General features: G+C 45.7%; 1 protein-coding gene across 4 annotated transcripts in view; it reads right to left on the bottom strand.

Annotated features, from left to right (window-relative positions):
* The window catches only part of WWOX (WW domain containing oxidoreductase), a 933964-nt gene extending 917224 nt beyond the window's left edge, over positions 1–16740 (bottom strand). The window contains exons 1-4 of one of the 4 annotated variants that reach the window (XM_045076566.1): positions 16595–16740; positions 2413–2477; positions 1983–2040; positions 1373–1551 (exon numbers count right to left, since the gene is read on the bottom strand). In XM_045076566.1, the coding sequence (XP_044932501.1) occupies positions 1373–1442 (70 nt within the window). In that variant the 5' untranslated portion in view covers positions 1443–1551; positions 1983–2040; positions 2413–2477; positions 16595–16740. Of the gene's footprint in view, positions 1–1372; positions 1552–1982; positions 2041–2412; positions 2478–8257; positions 8723–16594 lie in introns of those variants that run through there. The other 3 variants (XM_045076567.1, XM_004753947.3, XM_004753948.3) reach the window with 3 other exon arrangements.
* Between the last annotated feature and the right edge of the window lie 3813 nt (positions 16741–20553).

Below are 20553 nucleotides of genomic sequence, written 5' to 3'. Positions count from 1 at the left end.
TGTCTCAACTATTCTCCACTGTATTGGTCCACACCCTCATAGAGGAGCCGTCAATGCAACCAACACAATGCAGTGTTTCCTGAGTGACCGAGGAACCAGTCGTTATTTTTAATACAGCATCATCAGTTTCTCTATCAATGATGATTATATAGAATCCCACCCCAATCAGAAGTTCAGAAAATTGGACTGAACATATTCTGAGCCTAGGGTGAGGTCTGAGAGTTGGTTTTAAATAAATCCCTTTCCTTTTCTTATTTATTTATTTTTTTTTAATTCCATTTGCCTCTCCGCCTTCAGACGAGTGCAGTCAAGAGCTCTACTCCGGGACAGCTGCTTGTTAAGAGCGTAGAGCCTCTGCAATGCAACAGCTGTTCCTCTAAGAATGTATTTTCCCCTCCTGCGCTTCCCCTGATGATGCCGGGAATGCTTGAGGAGGTTCGAGAAGGGGTCCCTGACAGTGAAGAAGGATGGAGAAAGGAGACAGCGCAGGAGGTGCACGAAGGCATGAAAAGACAAAGCTTATGAAAGAGAAGGCCAAGAAGGGGGGCCGTGGGGGAGCTGCGAAGGGTCAAAGGGCAGGGAGAAATTGTCAGAAACAGCCCAGTGTACTTTGTTTCGTCTATGTAAATTAACCTGAAGATGCAAATCCTTACTCGAAGCAGTCTGGTTCTTACAGGTACAGATGCTGATGTCAATGGATCAAAACAAAGTAAGACTAAAACCACGTGGAAAGCTCTTGCCCCAGCATCTGCTCTGCCCGTTCCTTCTAGCAGCCTTGTTCACTACAGCAAGGACGGCCTCTGAAGCCATCCACCTGTGCCGGTCACTGCAGTTAAACTGGTGGTTCAAACAGTCAATCCAGAGGTTAAGACAAGGACTAATTCCCCAACTTTAGAGAGAAACAAGATCCTGTTACCAAATGAAAATGATACTCTCAGTGACCAGCTGAAACCTGCAGTATCCTTTGTTCCAAAGTCATGAATAGGCTGTCGCTCCTGATGGTCCATCCCTTACCAATCAATTTTGGTTTCAATAACCCAGGTCACCGAAATGTGTCCAGACACCACACAGACCAGGCTGGAAACCCTTAGACGGAAGCTGTTGTCTCTAATGCCTGAATAAGAACAGCCACAGTCTTTTGCTGAGTGTTCAGCTCTCAGAGAATTCAAGGTCAGCCCCTCCACGGCCTTCCACGAGAAGAGTGAGGTTTTAAAAAGGAGGCCAGGATCTTAACAAAACAGTAGCAGGAAAGACTATAAATACATGTTTACATTAGAGAATCACTCTAAAAGATTTCATTGTAGTTCAAATTCAAGTGGATTTCAAGACAGCAGGGACGAAAAAATCACAACGACTGTAAGGAATGGCCTACCTATTCCTGAATTAGCTCCAGTGACCACGACCACTTTGCCGGTGAAGTCGCGGCCCTGGAGGATCTCCATGGCGGTGGTGCTGCCGTCGTATCTCTGCCTGCTGGTTGGCTTCGTAGGGTTATCATCCACCGTGAATGCCAGTCTCGGGTCCAAATAGGTGGTTCTTTTATTTATATGGCTGCAGAGAAAAGGAGGAGTTACGCAGGAACTTAACAACATCAATGCCCAGTAGGTGCGCTGACAAATTACAGTACATCTGTACAAAATGATACTCCACGGCCATTCAGCACCACTGTCTTGAAAAATATATACAGGAGAAAATGTTCACAAAACTTTACTGGAGAAGGACAGGGTCCTACACAATTCACAAAGCACACTCCCTACCTTTTTTTTCTTTGAAGAAAAACAGACTTGGGAGAATAAATTTAAAACAATTAAAAGTAGTTATTCCTACTGGTAAGATTACAGTTATATACTATATATTTTTCTAGCTTCGAGGTATATTACTTTTACAAGAAATTTGTAAAATTTGTTGTAATTTCTACTGAAAATTACTACTGAAACTTTTACTGAAAACCAAAATGACTGAGTTTCTATATAGACACTTACTCGACAAAAAAAACTTGTCCGTTCTCATCAGTTTCTTGTTCCCATCCATATGGCAAATCTGAAACACAGGAAGACTGACAGGTCTACATGCGGCAGGGATGGGGCACACAGAGGCCCGTGCCCTTCCAGCCCCTGCCCCAAAGCCCTTCCCACCGACCAGCAGCCATGCTGGGCCAACTCGGGCCATGTGTAGCAACTGTGGCTGTTACAAAAAGCCCAAGAGAAATCACCCTCACCACTCCACCCCCTCACTGCCGCCTTCTGCTATATCCCAAGAGCTCCGAAAGAGAGCCCGATTCCTTGATGGCTCCCGCCTAGAGAACCTTCCAGAAATGACAGAGCAACCTGTCTGTCCCCTGACTGACAGTTTTGCTATCTAATTAATGCTTTAAATGCAAGGTTCTTTGCTTTATGACAACTACATACAAACCTCCTGCTATTCGTTTTCTTTTTCCAGTCTTTGGATGTTCCCACTGGGTTTTCTCCTCAGCATGACTGTTTAAAAAAGAAAAAAAAAAGTTAAAACTCCACAAAAAAATAGTAAATGAAGGTTACACTACTAAAAATTAATCAAGGCATTGCTTCCCCCCTCCCCCGCCCAAACAACACTATTTCCCAAGAGAAGTAAAGCCAGAGTTCAGAAAAGACATATTCAGAACATAAATGCTCTGGTCCAATTCCCTGGATGGGAAGGAGAAGCAGCCCGAGGAAATCTCCTGAAAGCCTGACTCTGTGAGCAGGCTGTGGAGGACGAGAAAGAGAAGCGGACGGGAACCCCTTGGGTCAACTTTAGGAAGCTTAGTGAATCACTCAGAATATCCAGAGATGTTTTGCATTTGTTTTCGTTTTATTTCAGGAGAGATGAACAAACATCAGTCTACTTTATGATACTGATATTTAGACATCGTTTAGCTATAATATTAATCTCAAGTATTTACTCTTTCCACAGATATAACTTTGAAGTGTTTTAAGCACTGACTCCTAATTGCTCCCAAGAGGTATTTAAGAATGCCTTTAGAATAGGTCACCTCACTGCAAGTTACTCAACTTCAGAGCCTCAGTTTACCTATCTGCAAAATGGAAATGATCCTAAAACTCATCTCCAGGAATTGCTATGATAAGGTATATAAAGGGCAGAACACAGCACCTGACATATAAAATACCATCAAAAGTGCTACCTATTATTTTAAACAAATCAAATACACAAACTAGTCTTATTTCTGTGGTAAATTCAGCATCTCCTCTAACAGCAAATAAAGTTATAATTAAAATCATCAGTCAATAACAGACGAGAGAATACCTGTCAACAGGTGATAAAGAATCAAGAAAAACATAAAAATACTTCATCAGAGAAGCAGCCGGCTGTTGCAAGAGGCATTCACAGGGGAGGTTGAACTTCTAAAACTCCACATACTCATGCCAAAGTAGAAAATATTAATTAATCACCGACATCTAGATGATGAAATCTGAATATGCCTTCCCTACCAGTTACGTTAAAGAGAACAAATAAAGCACAAATCTGCGGTAGAATTTGACACGTGCCAAGCAAGGTGTTTTGGGGAACTGCAGGCTTCAGGTCTGTTTGCAAACTCTCAGTGGTGGGTTCCACAGCCCTGTCGACACTGGACTCAGGAGGCAAAGGCTTGGCCTCCCGCACACCTATAATCAGTCAGCCAGTCTCCCTGGCCCCACATATCCACCTCACGGGGCTGCTGGAAGAAAGGTAAGGGACACACTATTTGTGACAGTGACAGGCAAACAATGCGGTCACTGTACAAACGCAGGGTATCAGCAGCAAGGACCAACGTCTACTCGTATGTCAACCACCACAAAGTCCTACTTGCGAAAAGGGAGAGCCTAAGCCCCCGGGAAGGATAAGCTGCTCCTTGTGGACACAAGCCCTGCCTCTCCTTGCGAACTGAAGGAACAGTGAGCAAACAAGCCAGACGCCGGCAATGACATCCACCGCTCCTGCTCTTTGCTTTGCTTTCCTCCTCATGCTTCTTCGAGAAGAGTTTACAAATGTGATTTTACATTTTCCTCTGCCTGGTGTTAAAAGTAGTTCGCATCCCACATGCAGGCAGCAAATTGAGCTTTGAGCCAAAAACACCTGCCCTCAAGAATCCACAAAGTGCCCCTGGGAGTGGAACGCAGACCCCCGCAGGCCCCCCGTGCAGCTGAAGCCCAGACACCTAGCCCTGGGCCTGGCCTACGGAGTCGCCCAAATGGAAACGGGCGGAATGAAGAGATGCTTTCCGAAGGAGTTGGAAAATTCGCTGAGAACATTTTTTTTTTCGGTCCTGAAAAACATTAAAAAAAAAAAAACAAGATAAACATTGTCATCCCCATGTTTTTGACTTTGACAGAAAATGCCTAAGTCAGGGTTTCCGACCACTGGCAGTCCTGACATTTAAGCCAGACGGTTCTCTGCTGTGGGGGCTGTCCTGTGCCCTGCAGGACGATTAGCTGCATCCCCGGGATCTACCTACTAGATGCCAATATACCACAGTTGTGGCAACAGAAAATGTCTCCAGACATCACCAACTGTCCCCTGAAGGACGCAGTGTCCCTGAGGGTGAACCTCAGGCCTGACACAAGAGAAAAGTACATAATTTGGTAATAAGGATTTCAGAGCCCAAATGCTCATGAGTTCTGGCTTTCCCATGTCACCAGCCATGTGCACTTAAAGAGGTGTTTAACCTCCCTGTGCCTCAGTTTCCCCATCTATAAAATAGGGATAATAGCATCTACTCCTTGGGGTTACTAAGGACTCAATGAGTTAACATTTGTGAAAAACTAAGAACTGTGCCTTTCAGACAGAAGCATTAATTTAAATAAATACCCACATATAAAACTTAATTAAAAAGTATTCTTAATTATAACCTAAAATGACTTTGTAATCAACAGAAAATCATGACACATGTCCCCAAAGTGTTATCTTCCTCTCCTTTAAACAGAGCCCTCTTCTATTTTTTCTTTTTCAATAAGCTTTTTGTCATTTAAAGAGATAATTAACAGTGATCTTAATTTAAACCAAAAGGATCAAAATTAAATCCATACCACATTACATGGGTATCACTTTCAAGTATGTTATTCCAGAAATTTGTTCTGAGGCATAGTTCACTTGGACACAGACAGCCGGCAGTGAGGAGGGCCAGCCTGTGGACCAGGGAACTATCTCCTGACCAGGCAAGGCTGGCCGGCCCTCTGGCTGCCACAGTGCCCAGGCTTCAGAAGTAAAGGGGGCTGAGACTCAAGGGCCCAGGAACGCCCAGGTGACTGTGGCGAGAGTCCCAGGCACTGAGACCTGGTCCCTCCATCCCCAGCGCCTGGCTTGGGCACACGCGCTGCTCTGGACCATGCCAAGGAGGGGAGAAAGGCCCACCAGTTCTCACTGGTGCCAGGTCTGCCCTCAGCGGCACGACTATCCTCTCCCTGGAAGCCCAGCCTGGTGGGCCCTGGAGCCATGGGACATGCATGCTCTTGTGGTCTGTGAGTACAGCACGGGTCACATGGGAAAGCAAGAGGGGCCCAAAGAAGCCACGCGACAGGAGGGGGCAAAGGTATGAGTCAGGGAGCGGGTTCTCATTGGGAGCTACAGCCTTTGTCCTTGGGGGAGGCCTTGCTGCAGCAAGACTATCTGAGAACAGGAACTACTCAGAGGGCAGTCTTCTTTTAGCCCATTAACCGTTTCCAAACCCCAAGAGAGGACAAGTGACCCTTCCAGAGTGGAAATAAGACAGACTAGGATGCTTGTAGATCAGGAGAGATCAAGGGGGACGGGTGAGAATCCCGGGTTAGGATCAGTCAGAGGCATCCTTCCACCTGGAGAGCTAAAGAACAGAGGGCGGGGGGACTGGAGAGGGGGACCCCAGTTAGGACCCAGCCATAACTTGTCACTATATTCAATGTAAACAACAGGGCCAGACAGGCCAGTTGGAGACCCAACACTGGGGAGGAAGGAGAGCCTTTTCGGAGGCCATATACGCACCGTGAATCCCCCAGAAGCACTCGGAGGTGCTGACTGGGGTGTGCTGATCTTACTTAGAGAAAAGAAGAGCCCAGACACTGGATGCCGTCGAGGAAGGAAGCAGATGGGAAAGGCCGCTCAACAGAAAGTAGGAGGCAGGGAGGAAGAGCCAGGGTACCACCAGGCTCCCGGAAAACTTAAAAGGAAGTCAGGGAGCCCAGGCTAAGTGGCTAGAACGAAGGTAAGCCCCACACAAAGCAGGAGGCAGAGGGGGGCTCTAACCTTCAGGATGCCACAGCACCTTTGCATTCCAGGGACCCGTATGCCACCTGCTCAGGGAGGCCCAGGGAACCCTTCACTGGAGGAATTAATTCACTCATTCCACAGGGACTTAGGTCTCACAGGGGCTAAGCACAGCGGATTCAGAGGGGAACAAGAAAAGATGCCAGCCCTCACGAAGCTTACAATCTGCGGGAGGAAGGCAGAGTGCCAACAAGGGAACGTGGCAAAGATGACTACAGAAAAGGCCAAGTACCAGGACTCAGATAACTAACGAGATGCTGGGAGGAGGGTGCAGCGGTCGAGGATAAGGGGCAGGTCTCGGGTCTGGGAGACGACAGAGCCCTTCATATAGCTCTCCAGGAACCGGGCACATAGATCTCCAGGCAGCGGTAACAGCGAGTGTGGCTTTCGAAAGATATAAATCCGATGGCACTCCCTGGCTCCAAGCCTTCAGTGGACCCTTGGGTCCTGACGATGGAGCCCCAGCTCTTCCGTGAGGCACAGAAGGGCCTCCACACCCGGGGCCTTCCTCGGCTGCCTCAATCTTCCCAGCCCTGCTCCAGCACATGGGCCAGAGAGGCCTCCACTGTCTCCTCTGCCTGGGCCGCCCTCCTGGCCCTGAACACGCCCACTTCTACTCCTGCTGAGGCCCGGCTCACGTGCCAACTCTCCCCAAGCCTCCGAGGTGCTCCCCACCTCCCCACGCAGGCCTCACATTAGCTAGCTGCTGCTCACTAGCCACACGCTGCACTGAACTAGCCACATGTCACTCTGCCATACAAGACCGGCTGACAAGTGGGTCTTATTTATCTCAGTGTAACCAGCAGCCAGCAAAGAGCCTGGCATGTGGTAGAACCCCAGTGTGTCTTGAATGAATAAACGCAACAAGGTCTATCTTTCTTTTTTTCTTTTTTTTTTTCCTCCTGGTTGTGTTTCTACCAAGCAACCAAAGACAGCAGCAGCTCACAACCGTGGGTAGATTAGAATCTCCTGGGGAAATCTTACAACATATCAGTGGAGGCGGGAAGGGCCCAAACCAGTTGAATGAGAATCTCTGAAGGAGGAACCAAGGAAAAAGTATTTTCTAAGCTTTCCACCTGCTGAAAATCACTAATTTACAACCCTGCTTCTCAAAGCCAAATGATAACCTGCCCTACGGGAAAAGCCTATACAATACAGATTCCCCACGCTGGGTGTCTGCCGCATGAAGGTCTCTGATTTCTAGATGTAGGACCATCGACAGGTGCTTCTAATGAGGCTTAGGAGGTGCTGTCACGGCTGCAGAGAGAGCAAGAAAAGCTAAGTTGCTGAGCAGAGCACTTATCAGATCTACGCTAAGTGTTTTAGGTACAGTGTCTGAATTAAAATTCTGTCAACCCATTTTACGGGTGGAAAAGTGGTGACTGAGAGTTCTTTCAACGGCCCCAAGTCGCACAGTAAGGGGAGGGAGAAAGGGTCTGCTGGTGTTTCCAAAAGTTTGCCAGGAATTACTGGAGTTCTACTATATATGCCAAGGTATATATGCATATACACATACACATAAATATTAGGACATTTATTTTAAAAAATACATACTCCTAGCTCCCTGACCAGGAACCCCGAGGAGGAGGGAGCTGGGCACTGGCTTTTTTTTTTTTTCTTTTTTTCTCTTGATTTTTTTTTTCTTTTTTTTTTTTTTTTCTGGATGAGGGAGTAAGGCCTGCGGGCCCATGGCACCGTGCAGCGCCGCCTCTGAGCAGCAGAGGGCGCGCCGGGGCGCCGCCAGGTGACACCCCGCAGGACCCAGGGCCCAGAAAGGCTGCCGACCCCTCCTCGGGACCCTGGGAGCCTGCCTGAGGAAGCTCTCGAACGGTCGCGTCCACTTCGCGCGGCCTCGCCGAGCGGGAGCGCCGGCCCGAGCCCCTCCGCGCGCAGGTGGCACGGCAGGCGGCGCGGGGTCCCGGGCACGTGAGGCCGTCAGGGTTCCAGGTGCGGCCCCCTCCAGGTGCGTCCCAGGCCCGGCGGCCCCCCGGCGGCCCCTTACTTGGCGTAGTAAACCCAGCCGTCCTTGGTGGTTCTCTGCTCCCAGCCCGGGGGCAGCTCGTCCTCGCTGTCCGTGTCGTCCAGGCCAGCGTAGCGCAGGGCTGCCATGACGGCCGAGGAGGCGCTCGGTCACCTACTCTCTCGGTCGCCCGCTGCCGGGTCTCCGCGCCCAGGAACTCACTCGGGCTTCAACCAAGCGCCGCGCGCGGCCAGACCCAAACGCTCGCGCCTGCGCACTGCGCCGCCCCGAGCCGCTCCGAGGACTCGGGAGCTAGAATCAGGTCTCCCGCGTTTCGCCGCTGCGGGCGTAAAAGGGGCGGGGCCTGGGAAGAACGGGCGAAAGCACGAGAGGGAGAGCGTACTGCCGCTCGGCTGGAAGTAAAAGCCGGCGGACGCTCCGTTACCCTGGAGATGGAGCTGAGCTTCGTCCACCTCCCGGCCTTAGGGAAGGGGCGTGGGCCTCCAGTCCTGGTCCAGGACTCCGCCCGTTGCTGAGCGACCCGTAATTACTTCCGCGTTGTTCTGACCAATCCTGCTGGAGCTCCTGCAAATGAGCATCCTGGGAAATGTAGGCCAGGCCCGGCGGGCATGCAGAGCGGAGCAGAAATGAGGGATGCGGGCACTGGTTTTCTAGGCTCTGGCCTCTCGGTCTTTCAGAACGTTATGAAGACTGGATGCTCCTACTCAGAGATTCCAGAGCTTCCCATCACCCAGGCTGACTCAGACGCTTTGTTGTGAACGTTATAAAACGTGGGAACGTGAAAAATCAAAGTTCCCGCACCTTCTAACAGCCACGTCTTGGAGAAGATGCTCGCAGCCGCGGCACGATTCTGTTCATAAATAAGGGGCGAAAGTTTCTAAACAGCTTAATTCGGGCCAAGGGTTCATAGACTATCTCTTTCCTAGACCCGACACCTCCGTGAGGTGAGCAGTTAGAAGAAAGAAGAGCAGGGGACTAACTGGCAGCCGAGACGATACTGCTGCCCCACCATTACCCACTTACCCGCCTGCTCCTGACTACACTGACAGAGCACCACATCTTATGTGCCTCTTTGTGTTGCTCGCATTTAGTGAAATGCCTAGACCTGCAAGTTCACTGAATGAAATAAATTAAGGAGTCAATGTGATTTGGTAGGTTTCGCCCTCTATAACTCAACCTGGTTTAAAACAAACTCCCAATTTACAAAGTGAAGCACCTGCAAGTATGCTATCAATATCCTGTGTCAAAACTGGAAGTGTAGGGGCGCCTGGGTGGCTCAGTGGGTTAAACCACTGCCTTCGGCTCAGGTCGTCATCTCAGGGTCCTGGGATTGAGCCCCGAGTCATGCTCTCTGCTCAGCAGGGAGCCTGCTTCCTCCTCTCTCTCTCTCTGCCTGCCTCCCTGCCTGCTTGTGATCTCTGTCAAGTAAATAAAATCTTAAGAAAAGCAAAAACTTCAAGTGTATCTTTAACTTAGTTTTGCCTAAGCTGTTTTCTAAAACATTCCCCAACTAGAAACTTGCAGAAGTTTCAGAAGGGAAGTCTACCAACCAGGATTCCCGTGGCCTACGTCTCAGAAAAATGCAAGCCTCCATCTCAAAAGTTATGTATCTTTGATTTTTTAAACATTTTTTAAATATTTAAATAGGTGGGGGTGTGGGGAGGCAGGGAGCTGTGTTGTTTTTTACCTTCAAGTCCTGAAATTGATAATGCTTTGGGATTCCTGCTCTGCATGCTTTTTAGAGAAGAGATTGCTTTCCTTTGAAGGTCCCCAACTGAAAGCTAACGTAATGAAAATATATTTTAGTCTTAACAGGCCTCTATGGCATCTCAGACCTATGAAAACATCACTCTCCAACCCATATACATGTAAATAAGTTTAATTTATTAATATGCTGCTCTTCTGCTCACTCCAACTTAACCCCTTGTCTCTGTCACCCAAGCCTGCCACGGCTGGCGCGACAAATCTACCAGGAACGTGAGGATAAGAGGCTGGTGAAAAGAAATTAAGAGACAAAGAGATGGGGGCAGGAGGAGCACTGAGAAGGATGTCCAACAGTTCCGATTTTATTCCACATCTTACAAGCATTTATAAGGCAGATCACAATAGAAGGAGGAATACATCAGTATCTAGTCAGATGACCGCAAGTTCCTAAAACAAGTTTACATTAACTACAAGCAAATCTCGTGATGCCAGGTAGTCACGTCTAATGCCATCAGCAAGACAATCAACCAGCCAGCGGGTTATGCGAGGTACAGGAACAACAAGGACCAACTAAGAATTCGTGACCCTGACCACATTAGTCCCTTCAGTAGGGAGAGCGTGTGGGAAGTCACGTAGGCGAGCACAGGACACATAGCACAGATACTTTCTCAGTGTTACTCTTAACTTTCCTGTCCTTAACCCCTTATCAAGGTGTCTGGACTTTAAAGGAGAAAAAAGTCAGGGCCTGGTTTGATCCACAACTCCAACCATGCCGTAGCCTCCAACACAAGACAATTTATTGTTTTGATATAAATAGAGATTAGGTCACAGTGACCCCAAATAATGGGGCGGGGAATAAATGGAATCAAACGGAATCAAGCTGAGGAGTATTAGTCTTTCCAATCATAATCTATAGCTCTGCTCAAGGATGGACTGCTTAGCTTTATCCCTGGTTGCCCTCACCAGAACCTCTCTGGGCACCTGTTCTCTAGGACTCAGCATCAGACTACAAGCATGGTATCTTCCCCAAAACTTGCTAGTGGTCCCCTTGTTAATAGTCACAACTTCTAGGTGAACCCTCTGCTCTTCCTACCACTTAAACTATTCCCTCGAACAGGTGATGCTACAAACATCAGGGTTTCTCAGCCTCAGCACTACTGACATTTGGCACCAGATAATTCCTTGTTCCCAGTGGGAGTGGAGGGGGTGTGGGGTCATGCCCTGTACATTGTAGTATACTGAGCAGCGTATCTGGTCTCTACCTGCTAGATGCCAGTGGTGCCCCCCATCAGCTGTAATAACCAACAAGTCTCCAGGATGTTGCCAATTGTGCCCTCACTGGAGAACACTGATCTACATTGACAGTAAGCCAGAAAACTACTAACTCATAAATTAAATGCTGGATGTATTTAATATGTTGAAAAGACCCTTCCCGGCCAATGATTCACAAGGTGGTATTCAGACCCTGCTGGTTCAGGCTACCAATTCTCTAGCACTGTCTGAGGGCACATGTTTCTTCAATTCCTAGTCACTCCAGAGTTGAGACCCATGGGGGCACAGAAATCTGGCTGAGTGGCCCAGACACCAATAATGGCCCCAAATGGTTATGAAGACCTAATTTTATTCCTCTCTTCCTACTTTTTATCTGTGGCTTCTATCAGAAGATTAAAAGAGTAAGACACAAAGGCATTTGAGGACTTATGAAGATAGGCATGCCAGATTTTAGGGTTTCCTGTCTTTTGGCTTCATTCAAACTGATATTGTTTTAATAGTGCTTATTTGATTGCAAGCAACAGAGACTTAAGCAAAAGTTTATATCCAGGGTGCGCATGAGCTAAATTAGAATGTTATCAGGACCTTAGGGAGCTCAAGGATAGGCTCTTTTTTTTTTTTTTTCCCTGTTGTGGAGTTCATGGTCCCTCACTCCCCACTCTCTGCTCCAAAGTTACATTCTCCTGCTCTCTCTTTACTGGCCTCGTCTGTGCACTGCCAGTTCTTGCCCCTTGAACTTTAGCTTACACGTGGCTTTGACGTTGGTCTTATAAGGATCTGTAAGAGGGTGAGCTCTATATGGTGTATAGATTGTCATAGGTTTGAGGAGCCTTAAGTTTGAGAATGAGCCAAGGTCCTCAATAGTTTCCCCCTAAGAGAGCCTAAAGAATGGTTTGCTTTTGTATAAGCCAACTAAGTCCCACTGATGGATAGTGAGGAGATTTTTAAAAAATCCAGTGTGTGGTTATACAACTGCACACCAGATGGCCCTATGTGCCCACAATTTGAAAGGCTAAAGACCAATTCCTGACCAGCATTTCTACGTTTGAATTCTTTTTGTCTTTGAGAGAGCATTTACACAGTAAATGGATGCACACAGATCGGCAAGTGGATGCTAAAAGCAATTTGGCACTACTTACATGGTGGACACAAGCTTTAGTGGAACATCCCCAGGGCTACATTTTGCTTCCTTTTTTTTTTTTTTTAAATTTTCATTTATTTATCTATTTATTTGAGAGAGAGAGAGAAAGTGAGAAACAGGGTCTTAGTGGAGGGGGAGGGGCAGAGGAAGAGGGAGAAGACGACTCTCAGATGAGCAAGGAGCCAACAGGGCTCAATCCCAGGACCCCCGGATCAGGACCTGAGCTGACGGCAGACGCCTAACAGAGGGAGACACCCAGGCACCCCATACACCCCATCCCTACCCCCACCCACTTTTTTTTTAGTTCCTACCATTACTGCGATGATGGTCATTGCCCTCCGCCTCAAACACACAAACAACCCAACAATTCTGTAAATTTGCTCTAACGGAAGTCGTCAGTCTTTGGGACATTAACTTTTTTTTTTAATTTTTTATTTTTTATAAACATATATTTTTATCCCCAGGGGTACAGGTCTGTGAATCGCCAGGTTTACACACTTCACAGCACTCACCAAAGCACATACCCTCCCCAATGTCCATAACCCCACCCCCTTCTCCCAAACCCCCTCCCCCCAGCAACCCTCAGTTTGTTTTGTGAGATTAAGAGTCACTTATGGTTTGTCTCCCTCCCAATTCCATCTTGTTTCATTGATTCTTCTCCTACCCACTTAAGCCCCCATGTTGCATCACCACTTCCTCATATCAGGGAGATCATATGATAGTTGTCTTTTTCTGCTTGACTTATTTCGCTAAGCATGATACACTCTAGTTCCATCCATGTTGTCGCAAATGGCAAGATTTCATTTCTTTTGATGGCTTCATAGTATTCCATTGTGTATATATTGTTTATAGCAGCAATGTCCACAATAGCCAAACTATGGGACATTAACTTTTCTGTGTTGGTGCCAAACGCAGTATGCTTATGAGACCTGAGAAGCCTCCTGGCTCCTCTGACAAACTTCTCGTGGAAGGTAACCAGTGAGGAAGAATACTGAACAGGCTTCCCAGAGAAAACTCCCTCTGGTCAGTGTGGCCTTACATAGGCAGGTGTGTTGGGATTTCACAGATTCATTCGAACACACAATGAGTAAGGAAAAAGTTATGTCATGTGTCTGAGAAAAAAAAAAAGAAACGAAAAATGAAACATCCCTTGCAGTCAGAAACCAAATCAATTCAGATAAGACTTACAGACACGCAGAGAACTATGGTTTGAGGGTTTTAAGAGAAGTTTGAACCAAGATGTACAGGTATACAGAGACTAGGGTGAGTTCTTGTGGTAGGGTTTCCTGTAATTATCTTTGGAACCGAACTCAGCTCATGTCAATTACCAACTTTCTTTATTCTGTTACTACCCCTGTTTTTACAGATGAAGAAACTGGGGCACACAGAATTTAAGTAACTTGTCCGTGGTCACTCAGTGAACAAGAGCTAGCAGGCTCTGGCATTAGAATCCAGACAAGAAGTCTAGCCCCAAACTCATCCTCTCTACCAACATTCTCCTGTGTGCTATCTTTCTAGAATAGAGCGTCCTCAGTACTGGGGTGCCCAAGGGTTTTTGTTCCTCCATGAGAAAATGAGGGAAAAAAAAAGTAAAAGAAGTGAATTGTTCATAAAGCTGTGTTTTTATTGAAAGTGCTGTCTTTTTATTTTCTAGGACACTGTATCTGTTCTACTTTTATTTATTTATGGTGATCTAGTTTATTCCATTCTCCCAACGTTTTATTATGAAATTTTTCAAACGTTGAGAAAAGTTGAGACAAGTACAATGACTGCCCATATCACCATCTCACGGAACACACAGACCTAGACACACTCATTGTTAACCTCCTGCCACATTTGCTTTAAAGAGACAGAACTTGATTCCCTGAGCATTAAGAGTGATTTTGTTTTCTTATGAGAGTCTTCAGGCCTAAGCAGGAAGGCTCATTTTTCTCTAGGCCACACAGCTAGGCACTCTCCCCCGCTGAGCACATTTCTACTGCAGTGACATCTCCAAATCAGACCCTCACATTTGGAAATGTCATTTAATTTACATTTCAAGGCCTCAAATTTCAGTGTAGTTTTACTATATTACTGCTAACTTGGCACCATTCTCGAAATTCCATTTCAGCTTAATTTCATTCCTGGCTACTCTCTGCCCTCAGCGAGGAGAATGAACAGTACCCGAGGAGAATGAACTGCACGGGAGGCAGCGTGTTGCCCCCCAGTCACTTAAAACCCGTGGCGAGGAGTCCATTCCGTGTAAAGCGTTCCGCCACCGGCCTGGAGTGTCCTGTTTTGGTGGCCAAAGCTTCCAAGATGTTGCTCTGATCCATGGCTGTTGCAATCTTGCAAACGAATTCTTCCAAAGATTTCAGACCCTGGAGCCCAAGAGTCACCCCAGATCCTGCCAGATGTGCACACGTAAATACACCAGAAGAAGGGGACATTAAAAAAAAGGAACAAAGAAAAAAGGCAATGACTCCAAAGCACTCAGCATAGTGCCAAGCACAGGGCAACCTATGATTCCTAAATGTTATATCACAAGACATTAGCTCTCGTCATTGTTATGACTGATGACTAGAGGTGGACATTAAGCATTTTGAAATTCAACCAAGCACAGAAGCACAACTCTGATTTTAGATCTGACTTTAAAGTATGTGCATAACTGTATGAAGGTTTTACCAGCATTATCACTCACATACACCATTATGACAAACACGCAGAGGTGGGTATAATCAGCTCCACTCTATACAAGAGATAAACTAAGGTTCAGATTAGCAAAGAGAGCACGGACTTGGCCACAGAGCAGAGACGAGGCCCAGGTCTCTCAGGTCTAAAGTCTGTACTATATTCTTAACCACCTTGTTTTTTTTTTTTTTTAAAGATTTTATTTATTTGACAGAGAGAAATCACAAGTAGATGGAGAGGCAGGCAGAGAGAGAGGAGGAAGCAGGCTCCCTGCTGAGCAGAGAGCCCGAGGCGGGACTCGATCCCAGGACCCTGAGATCATGACCTGAGCCGAAGGCAGCGGCTTTACCCACTGAGCCACCCAGGCGCCCTTAACCACCTTGTTCTACTGCCTCCTATGTGTCGTACAGGAAATCTGAACTCAGCAACGAAATGAACTGTGGCTATGTGCACTTATGGGATCTTCCAGCGTATTTGTGGAAGATTCTTTCAGAAAGAAAAGTATCACATGCTCTCCCTGACACTCCTGCCACTGCCTCTCACCCTCTCGCACAGCTTCTCCACAAAGCCTGTCTTCTGTCCGCAGTGGGCACCTTGATCAGAACCGGCTACTTAAAATGCAAATCTAAACAGCCATTCCCTTACGTGAAAATGATTTCCTGAGGATATAAAATAAGCAGGCGAGGGCTTCTAGAGTAGAGAGCATTTCAGAGTAGTAGCAGCAAGTAATGAGAGAAAGGCTGTCATAGTATCCACTTTGAATTTTGAAATTTGTACATGGATTATGGAGTCTCAAAAAAATAATTTTAACTAAATACATGAGCATATATGTATACTCATGTATTTAGTTAAAATTATTTTTATGTTTGCATGTATACATGCATATATATACACACATATAAATGTGTGTGTGTGTGTATATATATATATATATGTTTGTGTGTAAATATATACACACATATATATATAGAAAACATTTTCTTGGCTCCCCTGTCTCCAGACTTCACTTCACTTTGACTATGGCATCAAGTACAAGCTCCACAGCCTGAACTTTTGTGAACTGGTCCCTGTTTCCATTCACAGCCTCATCTACCTCCTTCCCCTTCTTGTACTTGAGGCTATTAGAAATACACACACACAGAAGCCTGTCCCTTATCTCTGGTATTCTCTGCCCCTCATGCTCTTCCTTCCTTCAACCACGTGATTCCTACTCTCTTTCTTCACTACCCTTTGTGTGTGTCACAGACCTGTTTGACATCTATGGTTCTTTCACAGAATAATGCCTTTAAGTATATAAAATAAAATACATAAATCATAAAGGCAAGTATGTTGAAATACAATTATTAAAATATTATTAAACATAAACATATTATTTATAAATATATATCATTATAATTATTAAAATATTAACAAAATTGTGATATAATACCTATAATACCTATATGTCATTACTTTGCCTTAAATATAGAGATCTGCTGGCAGGTCTATTAATCACTATAGTTTAAAAGCACTTATTAGCATAAACAATGTTCCTCCATCTAAGGTCACAGACTCCTTGAGTTTTGTCCTACCCAAGTTATGAATCCTTGTTCCCTACTTAGCTGTTCCAGGGACCTCTTCCAGAAAGTCTTCCGGGAATTCCCAACAGAGCTCACTGACAGCTGTGGTAGCCAGCCTCCAAGCTGGCCCAGGGATTCCTGCCTGGTGTTCTTGCTCTCATGTAATCGCCTCCCACAATGAAGAGGGCTGCCTGTGTCATAGAAAGGACAAAGTGACTTCAAAGTGACAAAGCAAGCCTTCATCACAAAAGACACTATGGCTCTCCTATGGATCACTTGCTCTAGGGACACCAGCTGTATGACATGAGGGTGAAGAATGGAGGTCCCCTGCCGGTATCACCTTGCTTGCCATGAGCGAACCATCCTAAAAGCAGGTCCCCAGCCCTGACCAAACCTTCCAGTATATAGTCTTGACTAAAGTCTTGACTGACACCTTGATGTAACTGCATGAGAAATCCTGAGCCAGAACCATCCTGCTAAGCCATTCCTACAATCCTGACCCTCAGAAACCGTGTGAGATTATAAACATCCATTGTCAGTTTAATTTCAGGGTAATTGGTTAAGCAGCAGTAATACTATAATTAATACACCCTCCTTTTGCTGTCACATAGGTAGAATCACATATTTCCCTCCATGTAGCATTTCATATGTAATATTGAAGTTGTCTGGTTATGTCTGTCTCCTCCATGTCTGTAAGAACCATCAGATTAAGCACTGTGCCCAGCTCCACTCATCTTAAAGTCCTCAGCAGCCAGCATGCAGTCCAGCAGAGCCCTTTGCCCACAGAGACATTAGTCAAAGCTGGATTGGCAGCCATGGTTTTCCTTCTTGCATTTCTCAACACAAGGGTAACTTCATTAGGCCTTGGTTTGTCCATCAGGAAAATGGGATAATGTCAATGCTTTTTTGCCTCTTGGGGGTGAGCTGAAGATTACATGAGTTCATGCTCATAATAAGGTTCCATTCAAGGATTGTTGCTATTATTAATTATTAACAAGTTGTTATGGGGCCCCTGAACATTAGTGTTTCCATCTAATGGGGCCAATAGTCCCCAGTGAATAAGAGCTAATATTCGTCAAACACATACTATGTTCTAAGCACCGTGCTTAGCATTTACATTCTCCCAGCCACCCGATGACGAAGGTCAGCTATTATCCCCACTTTACAGATGGGGAAATTGAGGCATAGAGAGGTAGAGCTGGCTTCCGAAGCAGAGAAGAGGCAGTGCCACGCTAGAACCTAGTTTTCTCTGACTATTCATTTCGGCAACGTATACATCACATGCTCCAAAAGAACTTGCAGTTGTGAATTTGCAGGCTGTACAATCCCGTTTTCAAACAAAGGATCCTTTCTGCTCTTTGCCACTGTGCTGCCCTCCTGGGGCCCCAGAAGGGTGAAGGGGTAAGAGGATACTGGAGTCTGGGAGGACATTTCTGTTCCTTGGATTTCCACACAGTGTCTCATTTCATGCTGGAGCCTCTGGTCTCCACCACCTCTGTTACATGGACAAGCATATCCAGGTAAGGACATGAAATTCCCACAGCTGCTCCTGGAACTGGCACTCCTAACAGGTGCTTAGCGTAAGACTAGGTGTTTCAGACTCCTAGTTCAGTAGGTTTCTGGTACAGCATCTGTCTACTATGTATCAGTTCTCTAGGCTCTGACTAATCACAAAAATAGATACTCAAATGGCTTACTGAAATTGGGTAACATCTATCCCTAACAGATATTGGTATCTTGGGTGAAAAACATGTGACACAAACTTAAAACGGATGTGTCTTTGAAGTGAGGTGTATGCTTAATGCCCCTGCCAGCTGGAAAATGGATGTGATGCCTGGAGTGCAAATAGCTTTCTTGGATCATGAAGTGAGGTTTACACCCAGGGAAGTGATGAAAGCCACAAAGAGGCTAGGTCCCTGACAATGTTACAGAACTCTCATGCCGACTCTTTTCTCCCAATTCCATATTTATATGCAAAATAAACTGCATGTATTTAAACCACTATTAAGTTGGGTGTTAAGTCACTTGATTCAAGAAGTCCAACCGACCCACGAAGTTCAACCACATGGGCTTCCTTTGCTTTCTACATTCTAGAACATTCTTTTTATAATCTACTATGCTGCTTCAGTTGTCCTTATTCATTTATCAAAATGAGAGTATGAATTTTTGCCATTTTCATGAGTTTTTGGGAGAAAGTGGCTATTAATTTATGTATCCAATCTACCGTCTTGAATCAGAAGTTTGACTTCATGATATTTTAAGAAAATTAAACAGTATAATGAATAGGAGATTCCCAGAACAATGCCTCACCCAGGGAAGACAATAAATGACCACAATTATTGTGTCTCATGATCACTTTTACCATTCTTATTTCAAATGCTTTCTCTGGTGCTCCTATCTAAAGGCCACAATACATGCAAATTGAAAAAACAAAAGGCCCCGTGCCATGCATATATTTTATATCTGTGCTAATCCAAATCAACACACATTTATTGATTATTTTTTCATAAATCAAGAGAATATTTGTAGTGACAGGGAAATTTAAATAGCCTGACTTAGCTCCCCTAGGCAAATACAGTATGTTTTGTTGACTTAGCAAAAATAAAATGGATCACATGCAAAAAGCCATTCCCCTGCCATCCCATTTTTCTCCTGGGCTATGTACTTTGAACCATGATCAAATTCTTACAAAAAAGTACAGAGAGAGATGCAGCAGGTCTGTTCCTCAGCACCGTGTGTGTGTGTGTGTATGTACGTGATGGAGGAGACGACAAGGGCCGTGAGGGCGACTTGGGCCCCAGGGTCTGACGGAGCTGCACTTGAACCCTCATTTGACCTCCTATTTCCAGCAGGTGCTTGGGCAAAAATCAGAACTTCAGCCTCCATTTCTTCAGCTGAAAACACAAGGATAATTTATTTCCTTCCTCTTTAAAGCTCCAAATCTCCTTCAAAAAACAAACAAACAAACAAAAAAAAAAAAACAGAAAAAAGAAAGAAAGAAAAAGAGAGAGAGAGATTCTCATCTTTTCATCTTCACCTTTCTCTTTGTCCCAGTGCTTTCTGCATCTCTAGCAACTACTAAAAATAGACCCACAACCCAGTGGGGGGCAGCATGATGGGCGCTTAGCACCTGCGTGCAAGTCTCACTCTGCCACTAGCTGGGTAATTGCATTAGACTCCTGTTTCCCCATCCAGAAAGTGCAGGTAATGTTAACACCTGCCTCTTCGGAGGGGGAGGGAAAGAGTACATGAGGTAAAGCCTGCAGGGGCTTAGAACGGAGATTGCTACATGTGAAGTAACCATGCGCCAATAATACAATGTAGCAGGCCCTGTGCTGAATACTTCATGTGGATTATTTCACAAAACCCCTATGAGATCAATGCTAATATTTTCCCCCATGTTGCCACTGAGGTAGGAACAGGCTAGTAATTCTCCTAATTTATCTCTAGAGCATCAATGATGGAAGCCGGGTTTGAAATAAGGAAATCTGCCCACACAGTCACTGTCTGGTCCACTGCTCTATGGCACCAATCTGAATCAGCTGTAGTGCTAAAGGCAATTAACTCAGTTGTTGAACTGTCTTCAGTTTTTTTGCATTGATTTAAAAAACATTGAGAAATTATTATGTTTGCTTTCTGAGTCAAGCATAGCAAATAGCAGCTAGTATTATTCACCTCCTACTAAGCACTCTAGACATTAAACACACTGAGGGGTGCCTGAGTGGCTCAGTCGGTAAAGCATCTGCTGCTGGCTCAGATCATGACCCCAGAGTCCTGGGATCGAGCCCTGTATCTGGCTCTCTGCTCAGTGGGGAGTCTGCTTCTCCCTTTCCCTCTGCTCCTCCCCACCACTTGTGCTCTCTCTCTCTTTCCCAAATGAAGAAGTAAAATCTTTATAGACATTAACTCATTGAATCTCACAACCACCCCTACAAGGAATACACTATTGATATCCCCATTATACAGACTGG

Source organism: Mustela putorius, unplaced genomic scaffold, assembly GCF_011764305.1.
Source record: "Mustela putorius furo isolate JIRA1106 unplaced genomic scaffold, ASM1176430v1.1 tig00000174_pilon_pilon_pilon, whole genome shotgun sequence".
Lineage (NCBI taxonomy): Eukaryota > Metazoa > Chordata > Mammalia > Carnivora > Mustelidae > Mustela > Mustela putorius.
Note: the sequence above shows the minus strand (reverse complement) of the source record. Positions and strands in the feature narration are given on the sequence as shown.